General features: G+C 44.1%; 1 protein-coding gene across 3 annotated transcripts in view; it reads left to right on the top strand.

Annotated features, from left to right (window-relative positions):
- Positions 1-12,207, top strand: part of GTF2E2 (general transcription factor IIE subunit 2) — a 36,540-nt gene extending 24,333 nt beyond the window's left edge. For 2 of the 3 annotated variants that reach the window (XM_026847450.1, XM_026847449.1), the window contains exons 7-8: positions 6,274-6,389; positions 7,420-8,299. In XM_026847450.1, coding sequence (XP_026703251.1) covers positions 6,274-6,389; positions 7,420-7,539 — 236 coding nt within the window. In that variant the 3' untranslated portion in view covers positions 7,540-8,299. Of the gene's footprint in view, positions 1-6,273; positions 6,390-7,419; positions 8,300-9,058 lie in introns of those variants that run through there. The other variant, XR_003398275.1, reaches the window with a different exon arrangement.
- Positions 12,208-12,665: the final 458 nt, after the last annotated feature.

Genomic DNA, 12,665 nt, shown 5'->3' with positions numbered 1-12,665 from the left:
GGCAGCATGTTCCTATCTGATCAAACAGTGATTTTTTTATTTTTTTTTTTTTCCTGCTGGTCTTGGTTTTTCTTTTGGTACGGTTGATAATGCTTTGTTCTGAGAGGGCATAAGAATACTTTCTCTTTTGTGCATTTTATGATCTGCCTGCATATGCCACAACTCTTAAAACATCCCTGAGTGGTTTCACTTACTTATTGCAGCTGGAACAGGTCCTTTTTCCAACCATGTTATCTTGTGATGAAGAAAACCTATCCTTCCTGAGCAGTTTTGCTTTACAATTCTTTCCAGAGCACCAGAAGCATGTCTCTTAGGGAGTCATTGGCAGAATTGTCTGCATACAGGATGAGTTATGACACGTTTCTGCGTTAGCAGTGCTATTTCAGCTCATTATCTCCAGCAACGTTAAAAGGAAGTTTTTAGAAGACTGCAAAATAAGCCTTGAAGTGTTGTCAGACTCTTTGATCTAGCAGCTGATGACAGTTCAAAATATGTTTCTAGTTTAATGTTTATCCTTAGAAATAAGAGTTCTGTGCTCCTTAGCACGTGATTCTGCCGTATGACACTCTCCAGTTTCAAATATATGTTGGTTGGGAGTAACATCTTCTGAAAGTTAGGTGTCCTCTCCCATCACTTTCTGAGCGCCATCAGTAGTTAGTAAAGAAAGAGGAACTGCCAGGGCAATTTGGAGCTTGCCGTCTAAAGTAGTGTGAGGAACTGCTTTCTGGCAGTGCCTACCTCTGCCCTTGCTGCAGTTGTTTTGATGGCTGAACAAGCTTTTGTTTCTACCCTTTTGAAAATAAATCCCAAGGTACTGCAGCAGTGATGCGGTACCTATATATCGTGATCTCAAGGGTACTGGAGAAGGTTTTCGCAGTAAGGAGCAGCTTTTGTTCTTCCTTTTATGTGATTAGCCAAGGAAGGTTCAGATTGCATGTGTTCCTTCTTGACTTCCTGACTAATTAATCTTCTGTCAGTAGTGTGTAGCTGAAAGCGTTTATAAAAGCCGGGCTAGATTTCAGGTGCTTCAGCCAAGGAAAGCACTGCTTTTTTGTGCTGGGGCTAAGCACTTTGCATGTGAACCAAGCTTTCACCCTCTGCGGCTGAATGCTGAAAGGCTGGTCTGATTGCTTAACTGTTGGAGATGCTATCTTTCACATCTGAATGCAATATAGGAAGTATTCTAATGCCTAAAAAGTTCAGATGCTTAAATATACATGTTTTTAATGTTCTTCCTAAGTACCTTTGAAGAGATTTAAAGAATGGCCAAAGCCTCTTAAATTTAACAGTATAAAAATTGCTTGGGATCAGCGTGACTCATGGCTCTGGCTTTGGATTCCAGGGTGGTTCAGGGGGCAATACAGACTTAATATCAAGCACCTTTTCTTTCTGGTATAAATCTAGTACTATGTTCCCTGGGACTATTAGGAAGCAGAACTCCATCTTCCCCACTACTTGGTTGTTTCTTCCCTTCTGCCCTGTTATTGTCTGTTGTTGTCCTGTGCTCAGCTCAATGAAGATTTTTAAACTGCTTTTAATCTGTGGCAGGTTTTATTACCAGTGTGATGTAGCAGTTTATCTCCAGAAGCCATCTCAACCTTTTTGCAAGAGCAGGTGAGGCAGTTAGAAGTGCAGGATGAGCTGCACTGAAGTCACCATGCAACCATTTATCCATGACTTTGTTCCGCAAATGTAAGCATTTATAGAAGGAGAGCATGTTAGTGTAATCACTCGGGGAATGTCAGTGCAAATTGGTTTTGTGTATGAGGCACCTCATGATGCAGTAAAGTTGAGGTAACTGTGCATCCTCACCCCTTGGGTATTTTGGAGAGAGAAGGTGTTTGCAAAATCTTTGTTAATGCTGCCCTCTGCTTTGCTGTGTGTAGGTTATTGCTGGTCAAAGCTCATTGCTTTAACTCTGTGTATGCAGACATCGTGATGCTGGAGACTTCAGCAAACATCTAAACTGGCCTTTCAATCAGCCCATGGTCCCACTCCTTCCTCTCATTACTTGAAAGACCAGAAGTTAGCTATCTGGAGAAGCAAGGGAGTAGCCTGTGAGTAGTGTTGATTCTGTTCAAGTTTCTGAGTCAGAATATTTTAGTCATGATATTGCATATGAGATTTGTTCATAGTCCAGGCAAGAGACCAAGCACCTGCCTCAGGTACTGGGTTTACAACATTCTGCCGCTTCTGGGGAAGATCTGCACTGGCATCAAGACTTAAAAGCTCTGCTGAAAATGCGCATGTTGCCTTGAGAGTTCACAGCACCTGTGCTTTGGCCAGAAAATCTTTGGAAATTTCTCCCCAGGGGACTTTTTTCTGGGTTCTGTCTTGTCATAGCAGCCGAAGCAGTAGGAGAAATTGTCAGCTTTGCTGAATGCAGCCTGCTGTAGCCAGGCGAAGCCTTACTGTCTTGACTACTGGACAGTTTTTTTTTCCTTCCGTAGCTATTATACACTTGTTCTGGCTGATCTATCAAATAGTTTAGTGGCTCTGATAGAGTCTTTCACCTTCACTGTGTTCTGATGGTGTAGAGATCACCTAGTGGTTGATGGGACATGGAGGAGGAAAGTTGAATGTGCTATGTAATCATAATGGCTACATGGCGCTGCAGGAATGTGTGCATCTGAACTGGTTCTCTGTGCCTGGCTGAAGCAGGCCAGCATGTGGTGAGCTTTCTGCTCCAACAATCCCCTTACTGCTGCTCACACCAGTACCGAACTCTCTGTGCCTTGTCCACAGAGCAAAATAAGGCATTGTGAAAAATGGATCTGGTGTATTGAAACCATCGTTCCTAGAGAACGTTCCTAGAGTGCTTTCTATCACTGTTGTCTGCTCTTCAGACACATCAGCTCATCACAGAATTTTTCCTTCCTCCTTCTCCCCACCCCAGAGACAGGCCATCCCACTGGATCCTTCTGCCTGGCCAACCATAGGTGTGGATGCTGCTCCAGAGGTGATAGAGCACAGTAGTCAAGTCGTTGTGTTCCATTTTCTCTGCCCTGACCCCTCTCATGAACTACTGCTTTTAACAAGTGCTGACCCCCTTTTCTTGGAGCCATACAGCAAAGGCCGAGGTGACAGTATTTCAAATTCCTCAAAGAAGCTGGAGAAATCTTTTTCTATCTTGGGTCAAGGGTATGAATTTTGATGTGCACAAATACCACAGCTACAAATGCAGAGCGTTGTTTCTTGAGAGCTGTAGTTATTGCCAGCTTTTCCCATTGGCTCTCGTATTTCAGAGAGGATGTAGCAATAATTCAGATAGCATATTCCCAAGGTCTAAACTTTCACTAGCTGATAGGGGCATAGTCACTGGAGACTTCTGAATAAATCTGACAGGTTATGTGGAAATGGTTCAGTGCCAGCCAGACAGCTGCACTCTTTTTTTCAGTTCTTGCATTTAGTTCAGTGTGCGGTGTTACACCAAGTCGGTTTTGTGATGAGATGATAGGTGATTCTCGTTTTCCCTTTAGATGGCACCCTAAATGCAAACAGCTAGTATGCACAGGCTTCTGAAGGGTGGCAACTCTCTATGTTTCTCCACCTTTATCCTGTGCTTTTAGTCCTGAACCAGTCCTTTAACAGCAAGTATTTCTGGAGCTGGGAGGGGGATACACTGTGTTGTTGTGACTCCCTCCCGCCCCCGACCCGTTCCTAGACAATGTGAGGTATTTCAATGCCCTACATGGAGCCTCAGCCTGAGAAGGTTTATTTGCAGTTGCCACAGTCAAAGCAATAGCATTGAAAGCAGCCTGATTTATGAAGGAATTTTTAAATGGAGTTGCAGAATACTGTATAGTGACTCTGGTGGGGCAAATTAGTGGATTAAATTATCTGTATGTAAAGCCCATTTTAGCTTTACTGTTTTGATTCTTGGTAACTGTTACATTCATATTTCTTGGCCAAGTTTAAAAGGTGAATGTGAAGCTGTGATGATGGTATAACTGCTGCTTTACAAGAAATGCAAAACTCTGTGGTTAGATATTAACTGTGATCTGTGCATGTTGATCCTTGAAGAGCTGACCATTTATTTTCTAGTGTTTAATTTTTCACTTCTGTTCCCCAGAAGAATGTAGACCAGTTTAACCTTAAGCACCTATCCTCAGCCAGCCTTTTTTTTTTTTTTTCCATTGGTGCATATTTGTCTATATATCATGAACTCTAATAAGGAGACCCATCATCTGTGTTTGTGGCAGAACATTATACATAAAAGGGACACTGTCATGTAAATGTTCAGAGTTATCAGGTCTCTCATCTGCTGTCTCCTCATGTACATGCGCCTGTTGTGCATCTTGGAGGGCTGACCTGCATCTCTTAGCTCCCATGGGAGTCGTCTGTGTGAAGCCAAAGGCAGTATAGCACAACACAACCTCAAAGTGTCTCTAACCAGGATCTGTTAAATAGTCATGCCTTTATGTGTGGCCTTGCCACTTCTCATGTGAGGTGCAGAAACATGGGATTTGAAATATGGTTCCTTGTGAAGTGCGATACCGCATTTGCATTACCCACTGCCTGATGGATCTTTCCAAGCACCACAGGGTCTTGTTGTCCATCTCAGTCTAGCTTGGGTGTTCAGGACCGGGAGGGGACATACACAGAAAGGAAATAGATTGAAAGAGCGTGTCCTGCTTGGTCTGGAGGATGCAATAGGACCCTTAATTTGAGTGCTCATCACTGAGAAATCTCTCTTGCATGTTCAGCTTTGATCATAACACAACCTTCTCCATCTGCTGCAGTAGGATTAGGTGAGAGATGATCTGTGATAGCAGGCACTGCAAACTATGCCGAAAGCCTGGAATCACACTCAAAATGGATGAGCAGAAGGAGAATGTATTGACTACAGTGTCAGTCCTTGCATTAAGTTATCTAAAAACTGCAGTCTCAATGATCCCGCTGTGCTGTATAGTCTGAGAAACAAGCTGACTGCTGTCTCCACATAACCAAAAGTGGTGTTTTGACAGGGTTTAATTCTCCTCAAAAACACTGCATTACCAAAAATGAACATTATTGTTCTTTACTGGTGAAATTCCTTTCTTTCCTTTCCTGGAAAGCTTGGACAGCCCCTTATTGTTGGCAGTGGGAAGAAAAGGAGAACCTGAGACTTAAAGCATCTAGGTTCATAGAAAAACAAGATGCATTAGGAAGGGAATTGGTCCAAGTGTAGGAACCCAGTCTGTTATGTACAGTGCCATTTTGTTTCAGCGTGTCTAGAGGCAGTGTATCTGTGGCAGACTGTCACTGGAGTGTTTCATTGCCTGCTGCATAGGACAGCTTCTTAAGCATGCAGAAGTTGTGGTTGTTTTGACAACTGTATACTAAATTTATCTGGAAATAAAGGGAAAAATTTAGTCTTGCGTTGCTATGTGTGCCTCCTGTTTTATTTATAGTTTGTTAGCCAAACCTGCTGACAGGATATATCTAACTTACTGCCTGGGGAATGAAGGGAGGTAGGATTGTACCAGCCGCTGCCTGGAGAAGGCATTCCAGAGGCTCTGTGAAATTTTACATGAGGCAGAAAGTGTGCAGGCAGATGGCAGCTGCTCTAATTAAGACTTACTGTCTGTCTTTTTTCCCGCTGCTGTGGCTTTTAAGGTATCTCTCCTCTTTTTAACACCAGAGGAATTTTAGTAATTTATTATCTGTACAGCACAGTATGTATTATATTACAGTGATAAACGAGCTTAAACACACTGAAGTAAATGTCTTGAACCTTCAGTAAATTGGACTATGAGATGACAAGTCTCCCAAGGCAATGGCAGCTGAAGATGTGGAAATGAAGTTTCCATTTATGGTTAAGTACTACCCTTCACCAGGATCTTTTGAACTGAGGCTTATAAAACACGTTGACATTCTACACAGCTGTAGAGATGCTAGGCAAAAAGAGACTGTAGCAAATTAACATTAAAAGCACAGTGTGCCTGTGGGTGCTCCTGATGCTGGGATGCTGGAGCAAAGTTAGCACAGATGAGAATCAGCTCATCTTCTTCCATTACATGTTAGGGGTGTTTTGTTATTGTTTTGTTGGTTGGGGTTTGGGGTTTTTTCAGTTGTGTGAGTTTTTTAGAAGTGCCTCCTGCATTTGGAGTGGGTAAAGGCTGTGCTTACTGGGTGCCTGCTGGCAGCAACCACTGCATCTGTATGGTCATGGACCAACATGCTAGAATACTGCAGAGTTTGAAATCAAGCTTGTTTCTTTCCCTTCGTTTGGGGGCTTTTCCCAGGGTTTGTTCATTTAGATATAAAATAAGGGTTTGTTTGGTGTTTCAGAATTTCAGAAGCTGTGGAGGAGCATTCCCGTGGATTCTATGGATGAGGAGAAAATTGAAGAGTATCTGAAACGACAGGGTATTTCTTCCATGCAAGAAACTGGACCAAAGAAAATAGTAAGAGATACAAATTACAGACCTTTCTAGATTTCCCCTTCCTGACCCCCCAGTGTTAATTGCAAAACATGTAGGTGAGGTTATGCACAGCTGCTTTGTCTAGCTCAGGGAAGTGTGACCGATTTGAAGAAGTTGCAGAAAACAATGCTGTAGCCAGCAGTCAGTGCTTTTATAACTTGTTTGAGCCAGTGTAATCCAAGCAGCATCAAGAAGAGGGCAAATGCCAGAAATCCCTGTGAGCTCCGAAGTGGAAGCTTCTGCATGAAGCTGTGCATTAGGAATAGAAGAACAGTTACTTTTTCGGGGAGAATGATTTTTTTTTTTTTTTCAAACTTTTTATTTTCTGATAAATAGTTTTGAAATCCTGATGGGAACTGTGTAATGTGCTTCTCACCACACACACAGTGTTCTCCAAGCTGGGTGCAATATGCTTGTGTTTTACTGGGGGGGCAAAATGGCTGCAAGCTCTCCAAAGATGCTTTCTCCCTGGCTTCAAACAATTACTATTTTTTATAACATTTATTTGTATGTGATATACGATATATTTTCTCTTCTGCACTTGGCTTCAGACTGTCCTTTCCTGAGAGCTTTTCTACCCAGGACTTGTTCCTGGTTTCTACTAGTCCCTACACTAGATGCTTTAATGCCTGTCTTCATGTAGGCACTCCTCGTGGATTCCTTATAAGCTAAATGTGTCTTGGAGCATATAACTGTGGATAGAATTACGGGGCATGTACCTGCTTCTGTAGCTATATGGGAGCATTTGGAAATTTCACTTACAAATGCCAGCTTTACTACTGTGCATGAGTTACGGACTCTGCTCTGTCCCCAGGGTCATCTGCCTGCCTGGATTTGAATTGAATGCTGTTGCTTTTTGCAAAAAACAAGCAAGCACCTTCCCTGCCAGCCCACCCCTGGTTCAAGCAGGGCTCTTCTTCCTATAAGTGATGACTAGCACAGGGTCACACATCAGGTCAGATGTTGCAGCTGGAGGGCAGATCTTTTGACTATTGTTTATTTCTTCTTGTAGGCTCCTATTCAGAGGAGGAAGAAACCAGCTTCTCAGAAGAAACGTCGATTTAAGACTCACAATGACCACTTGGCTGGAGTATTAAAAGATTACTCCGATGTCGTTCCTGGCAAACAGTGACGGGCTGAATTCTGGAGTAAACGTGCATTTTTATACAGGCTTTTTGCCACTCGGGCTCAGTGTCTGCTCGCAGAAAGACTGACTGTATATAGTAATGTGATGTGTTTCCCCCATCCCAGCAACTGCCGAGATGAAACAGGTCAGTTTAAGAGCAAGTATGAACTACTAAATTTAGAGTTAATTTAATTAGCTAATGGGAAATGTGTCTTTAAGTAAGAGGTTCTCACTAGTTGTCTCTTGGCATAGAGTGATAAGTGGTGCTCAGCATGTAATGCAGGAGTTCCTGTTCAGTGCTTAACTCTGCTTTTACATTGCTTAATGGGTATTTACCTGGAATTACTTACAAGGGGCTTTCTAGTACAATTGAATACAGCATTTGTTTTACCTATTTCAGGAAAACCTTTTCCTGAAATCACTGCAGGCAAGTTTCTTTCACAGTCAAAAACACCCACGGTTTGTATGCTTCTTCCCTGCCATGGGACTGAGCTTTACTGAACGTCAGTGATATCTGAGGCTCAAACTCAGAAAAAACCCTCTCCTGAACTCCCAGGAGGCTGCAGGATGGCAATGGAGCTGGAGCTTCCTAATGCAAATCAGAAATTGCCCTCGGCAATTTCTTGTCACTGTAGGGGTTGCACGGGTGTTGCACAGTTCTCTATGGACAGGAGCAAATGAAATGGCAGTGTAATACTGAAGCTTTTTTTTTTTTTTTAAGTAATAAATTTACAATGCTGGTTTCCAGTGTTACTTCCTTAAAGAATGAGAGAATCAAAATCTTTCATGCTTGCTGCATTTTTCCTTTTCAAAGAGGTAAAGGAATCTTTATATTTTTTTATATTTTTATCTTCTCAGTGACCTGTTGTTCTGGGCTGACATCTTTTTATCATTGTTGGTTGGGGAGGGGGGAGGAACCACCTTAAATGAAAGCTCCCTGTAGATGCCTGATGTTCTGTGCAGTACAGACCAACATGGAATGTGGCCAAATTATGTCCTCTTGATAACTTATTTTTATGTACTAAACCAGAGTCAATCAATGCTGATACTGTTTTCATGGCACTGTGGGAGAGGAGCTCTTCTCTGCTCTTGTAGGGTTAGGATCAAAGATAAAACAGGTGACTGCAGTATCCCACTGACAGTAGATTACGTGCATGCTGTTGTCTTGCTTGATGTATCAGGGGTTGAAGCAGAGGCCATTGGCTCTGGACACATGAACAGATGAAGAATAAGGCTTTGTTGCCGTCGCACCGAACAAGTTACGTCTGCTTGGGGAAGTGCAGGAGGAGAAATATACTTCTGGATGTGTAGCATTTATCCTCCTGACTTTAAAGACGGCTCTTTTGAGAAATGGACAATACTTCCAGCATTGCACATGTCAGCCCTGTTTAAAGAGTTGCTAAATGCCTGTGGGAGGTTTCTTCTAATTTTTTTATGCTTTTTAAATATATATATATATATATGTATAAAAAAGCATGCTGCTCCAGCTGGTTTTGAAACTCTTTTTCTTTCCTCTATCTTCTAGGTCAGCACAAGCAATTCCTCTTGGAGCTTTTTAGTTTTCTGTTACAGCTCTGCTTTAAAGCACCCACGGTACACTTGCAAAACTATTCACCTCTCTTCTGTCATCTTCACTCAAAAAAAAAAAAAGGTTCCCTTCCATCTGCTGCATTTTTGAGCAGTGATTTTTTGGGTGGTAGGACTCAGACAAAAGCAGAGCTCTTAGTGAGCTCTGAGTTTCCTTTCATACCTTTGGGGTGTTTTATGGGGTAACTTCCCAGTCATCTTACCTAGCATTACCTTTTCTCTATGAACCAAAGCTTGCAAAGTGGACCATAAGGTAGGCTACCTGTTTTGTTTCTCTGCTCAAGTAATTAAGATAATAGGGGATTCTAAAGAAAATGCCTCCAGCTACTTTCAAAGATGAAAAATATGTTAGGTCAGAAAATAGGAGAGCAGGAAAGAAAGACTGACTGCTGGCTCTGCATGCTGTGCTGGCATTGTCAGGCTCCAATGTTCAAAGAAACAAAACGATCCAGTTGATGTGCAGTTGGAAAGACTGGATTAGATGCTTTGTCTCACTGGAGAAAGTCTTCTCTGCTGTACTAGCAGAGAGGGCATGATGAGTTTTACAGATTGTTAGGGTACAGACTCAAAAATAGCTGAAGGGATGCTCACACTGGCCTGTTAGAGGTGATATGGAATATCGACAAGCAGTCGTGAAGAAAACAAGTTCAGAAAATAAGCATGAGCTCCTCTCTTTTGTGTGGGTTTCAGGAGTTGGGTTTTGTTTCTCTGTCAAAGATGCTCTCAGCATTCCTTACGTTTTTTTTTCCAAGACCTCTTACAAATCAAATGGTACAACTTGAAAACGTCTCAGACTGTATCAATGGGAGTCTGTTTGTTGAAACCATTTTAGTACCGCTCCAGTCCACTTCAGTCTCTTCACAGCATAATATCCAAATCAGGCTTTTCAATGAAGTTCAGCATAAGAGTTCACAGCTGTTAAAATCTTAAACCTAATTCCTCTTCTTCCAAGGTATTCTCATGTATTTTGTGTCTGGCAAGATGGTTCTCCCAGTGGCCAAAACCATCATGCTTTCAGTTCACTGTCTTTGGCAAAATCCTTCTTCCCTCAGTCTGGCAGTGCCAAGGGCTGCTGAGAGGCATCATGCTCTCTCCAGGGGGCTGTGGGCCTCTTACTCCATTTTTCTTTTCATTCTCTGGAAGCATCTGCGCTAACCAGGAGGATAAGGGGACTCGGGCTGCCCTTGACAAAGACAGAACATAGAATAGATTTCAGTTGGAATGGACCTACAATGATCATCTATTCCATGGCAGGCACCTTTGTTTCATGCATTTCAGGAAGGCTCTTTGGCAAACCCATCTCAATGCGGTATTTACCTGTCCGAGCCAGGTGAGGACTGGCCGTTTCCACTCTCCTGAGGCTTCTCGGGTGATGCATGTTCCCTTAGCTCCGGGATTCGGTGTGTCAGTCCTGACAGGGCTGTCGTTTGAGCCTTTCTAATCTTCTGGGGTGGTGGAGGAATGCAGGCACTGATGAGCAGTTCTTCTGATGCAGCATCCTTCTCTTCTTGCCCTGCCCTATCAGCCAGGAGCAGAGAGACATCCAGCTCCCACCCCTGGTGATGCTGATGGACATACAGACAGGGCTCTGGGGAAAAGACAAATGCTCTTTCTCAGTGATGAAAGCTCTCTGAGCTATATCTTAGCTGTCTTAGATTATCCTTTTGCTTGCACGATTACATCTTGAGCCTGTGGCTGTGAGGACAGTATCTGCAGCGGTTGCTAGAGCTATTCCCAAGAGAACACAGTTCTCGAGGTCTGCAAGCAGAGACATGCACTCAGGCCTCTTGGATGCTCAGTATTACACTAGTTCATCTTGTTGGGAGAGAGTTGTGCCAGTTTCACTGTGATGAAACTGGAAGGAGGGAGCTGGTGGGGTAAGCAGGGTCACATCACTGATAGCTTTTCCTCTCTAGCTGGGTGTTGCTGGTCTAGGATTTGCTTCTGAAAAGGTAACCTCATAGGTTATGTCAGCAAACATGCCTGTGGGGATGGGGGGCTGCACTGGCCCTTCAGGAGGAGCTCATTAGGACTTCTTTGTGTCTATGTGAATGAGACCTTTTATTTTGTCTGTTCCTCCTCACCCCCAAAATAAAAGCACTCTTGTTTTTTGAAAGTACAAGCTGAATAGCCCATGGGTGTCACATCTCTAAAGACAGAGCTCTACTGGCTTCTCTCCTGAAAGTTGCTCTAACTGAAGAGTTATTCCACCTCCTCCTCGATTACGATGATCATTCTGGAAGGGGATGGAAAACAGCAGGATTTTGTATGGTTGAATGAGAAAACTGACATAAGGCAGTGTGTACCAGAGCTAATCTATAATTCATCATGATCATTCAAGGCTTTTAGAGAGCAGAGGAGAGAGAGGCAAAGGAGCCCTGACAAATGGTATAAAGACCCTGCACGTGGATGTAGCCAGCGAGGGCTGTCACTTCTGATGAGCATGGGCAGGCGGTGCGGGGCCACCAGGGAGAGCTGGGCTCCCGGTACCTGCTGCTGAGGAGGGGCTTGCATTTGCAGACGACTAGAAGCAACTCTGGTACTGACGTCTCATTATTTCCAGCTTGGTTGCTTGCTTTCCGGTCGCTGCTAATGTACCAGGCCCAAATTCCTTTGTGTGTTACTGCCTTGGGGGCCTCTGGCAGCTACTGCATCTGGGGGAGAATGTCCAGTAGAGTTGAGTGCTTAGTCTTGACTGGTTAAGACCATCAAGGCTAACCACTAACATCAGGGAGAGGAGAGTTCAGACCCCATTCTGCTGGGTACTGGCTTTCCGGTGCTGGTAAAGTCAGGGATATGGCTGGATTGTTGAGGCCTGCTGCCAAGTTATCAGTAAGAGAGGGATCAGACTGAAAACAGTGTTCCCAGCCACCTCAGGTAGCTGGCACTGCTACAGCCCTGCCCACTCTGGCTCTAGAGATGCTTGCAGAAGGCAGTGTCATGCCAGCTGAGAGCCCTGGGCCGGCATTTTGTTGTAACGCAGAAGGCCAGGTGGTTTGGGGATCAATCTCCTCCCAGGGGAGAGAGGGGCTGCTTCTCGGGTCTGTTGTTCTGGCTCCATAGGTGTGTTCCTAACCATGTCTGTCTTGTCAGTCCTGCACAGGCTCTCTGGACACATCCCCTTAAAGCAGATAAGGAAGAATGGCAGTTCCTCAGAAGAGAGGGCTTGTCTGGACACAGCAGGACTCTTGGCAGGAAGGCAGCTTCTCCGTTGTGCTGGGTATCGCATAGCTGTAGCTGCTCTCTTCCCTAATGAGGCGAACGCAGCCTGTGCCACTCCAGCAAGGGCCAGCAGAGCAAGGAGAGCTGTTGGCTCTCTGCTCAGCACTGGGGAGGTCACACCTGGAAACTGTCCAGTTTGGGCCTCCTGCTGCCATTCAAGAGGGATGTAGGGATGCTGAGGAGGGTCTGGCTGAGGCTTCTGCGCTCATCAGAGCTGGGGACAGAGGACCCAGGAGGAGACTGGGGAGCTGGAACAGCTTGGAGTGGTCAAGAGGTGGCTGGGGGCATATCTAATCATGGGTACAGCGATGTGAAGGGCAATT

This window comes from Athene cunicularia (genome assembly GCF_003259725.1).
Source record: "Athene cunicularia isolate RWA chromosome 4 unlocalized genomic scaffold, athCun1 chr4_part2, whole genome shotgun sequence".
NCBI lineage: Eukaryota > Metazoa > Chordata > Aves > Strigiformes > Strigidae > Athene > Athene cunicularia.
The sequence above is the reverse complement of the archived record's forward strand: the minus strand, read 5'-3'. Positions and strand labels throughout refer to the sequence as shown.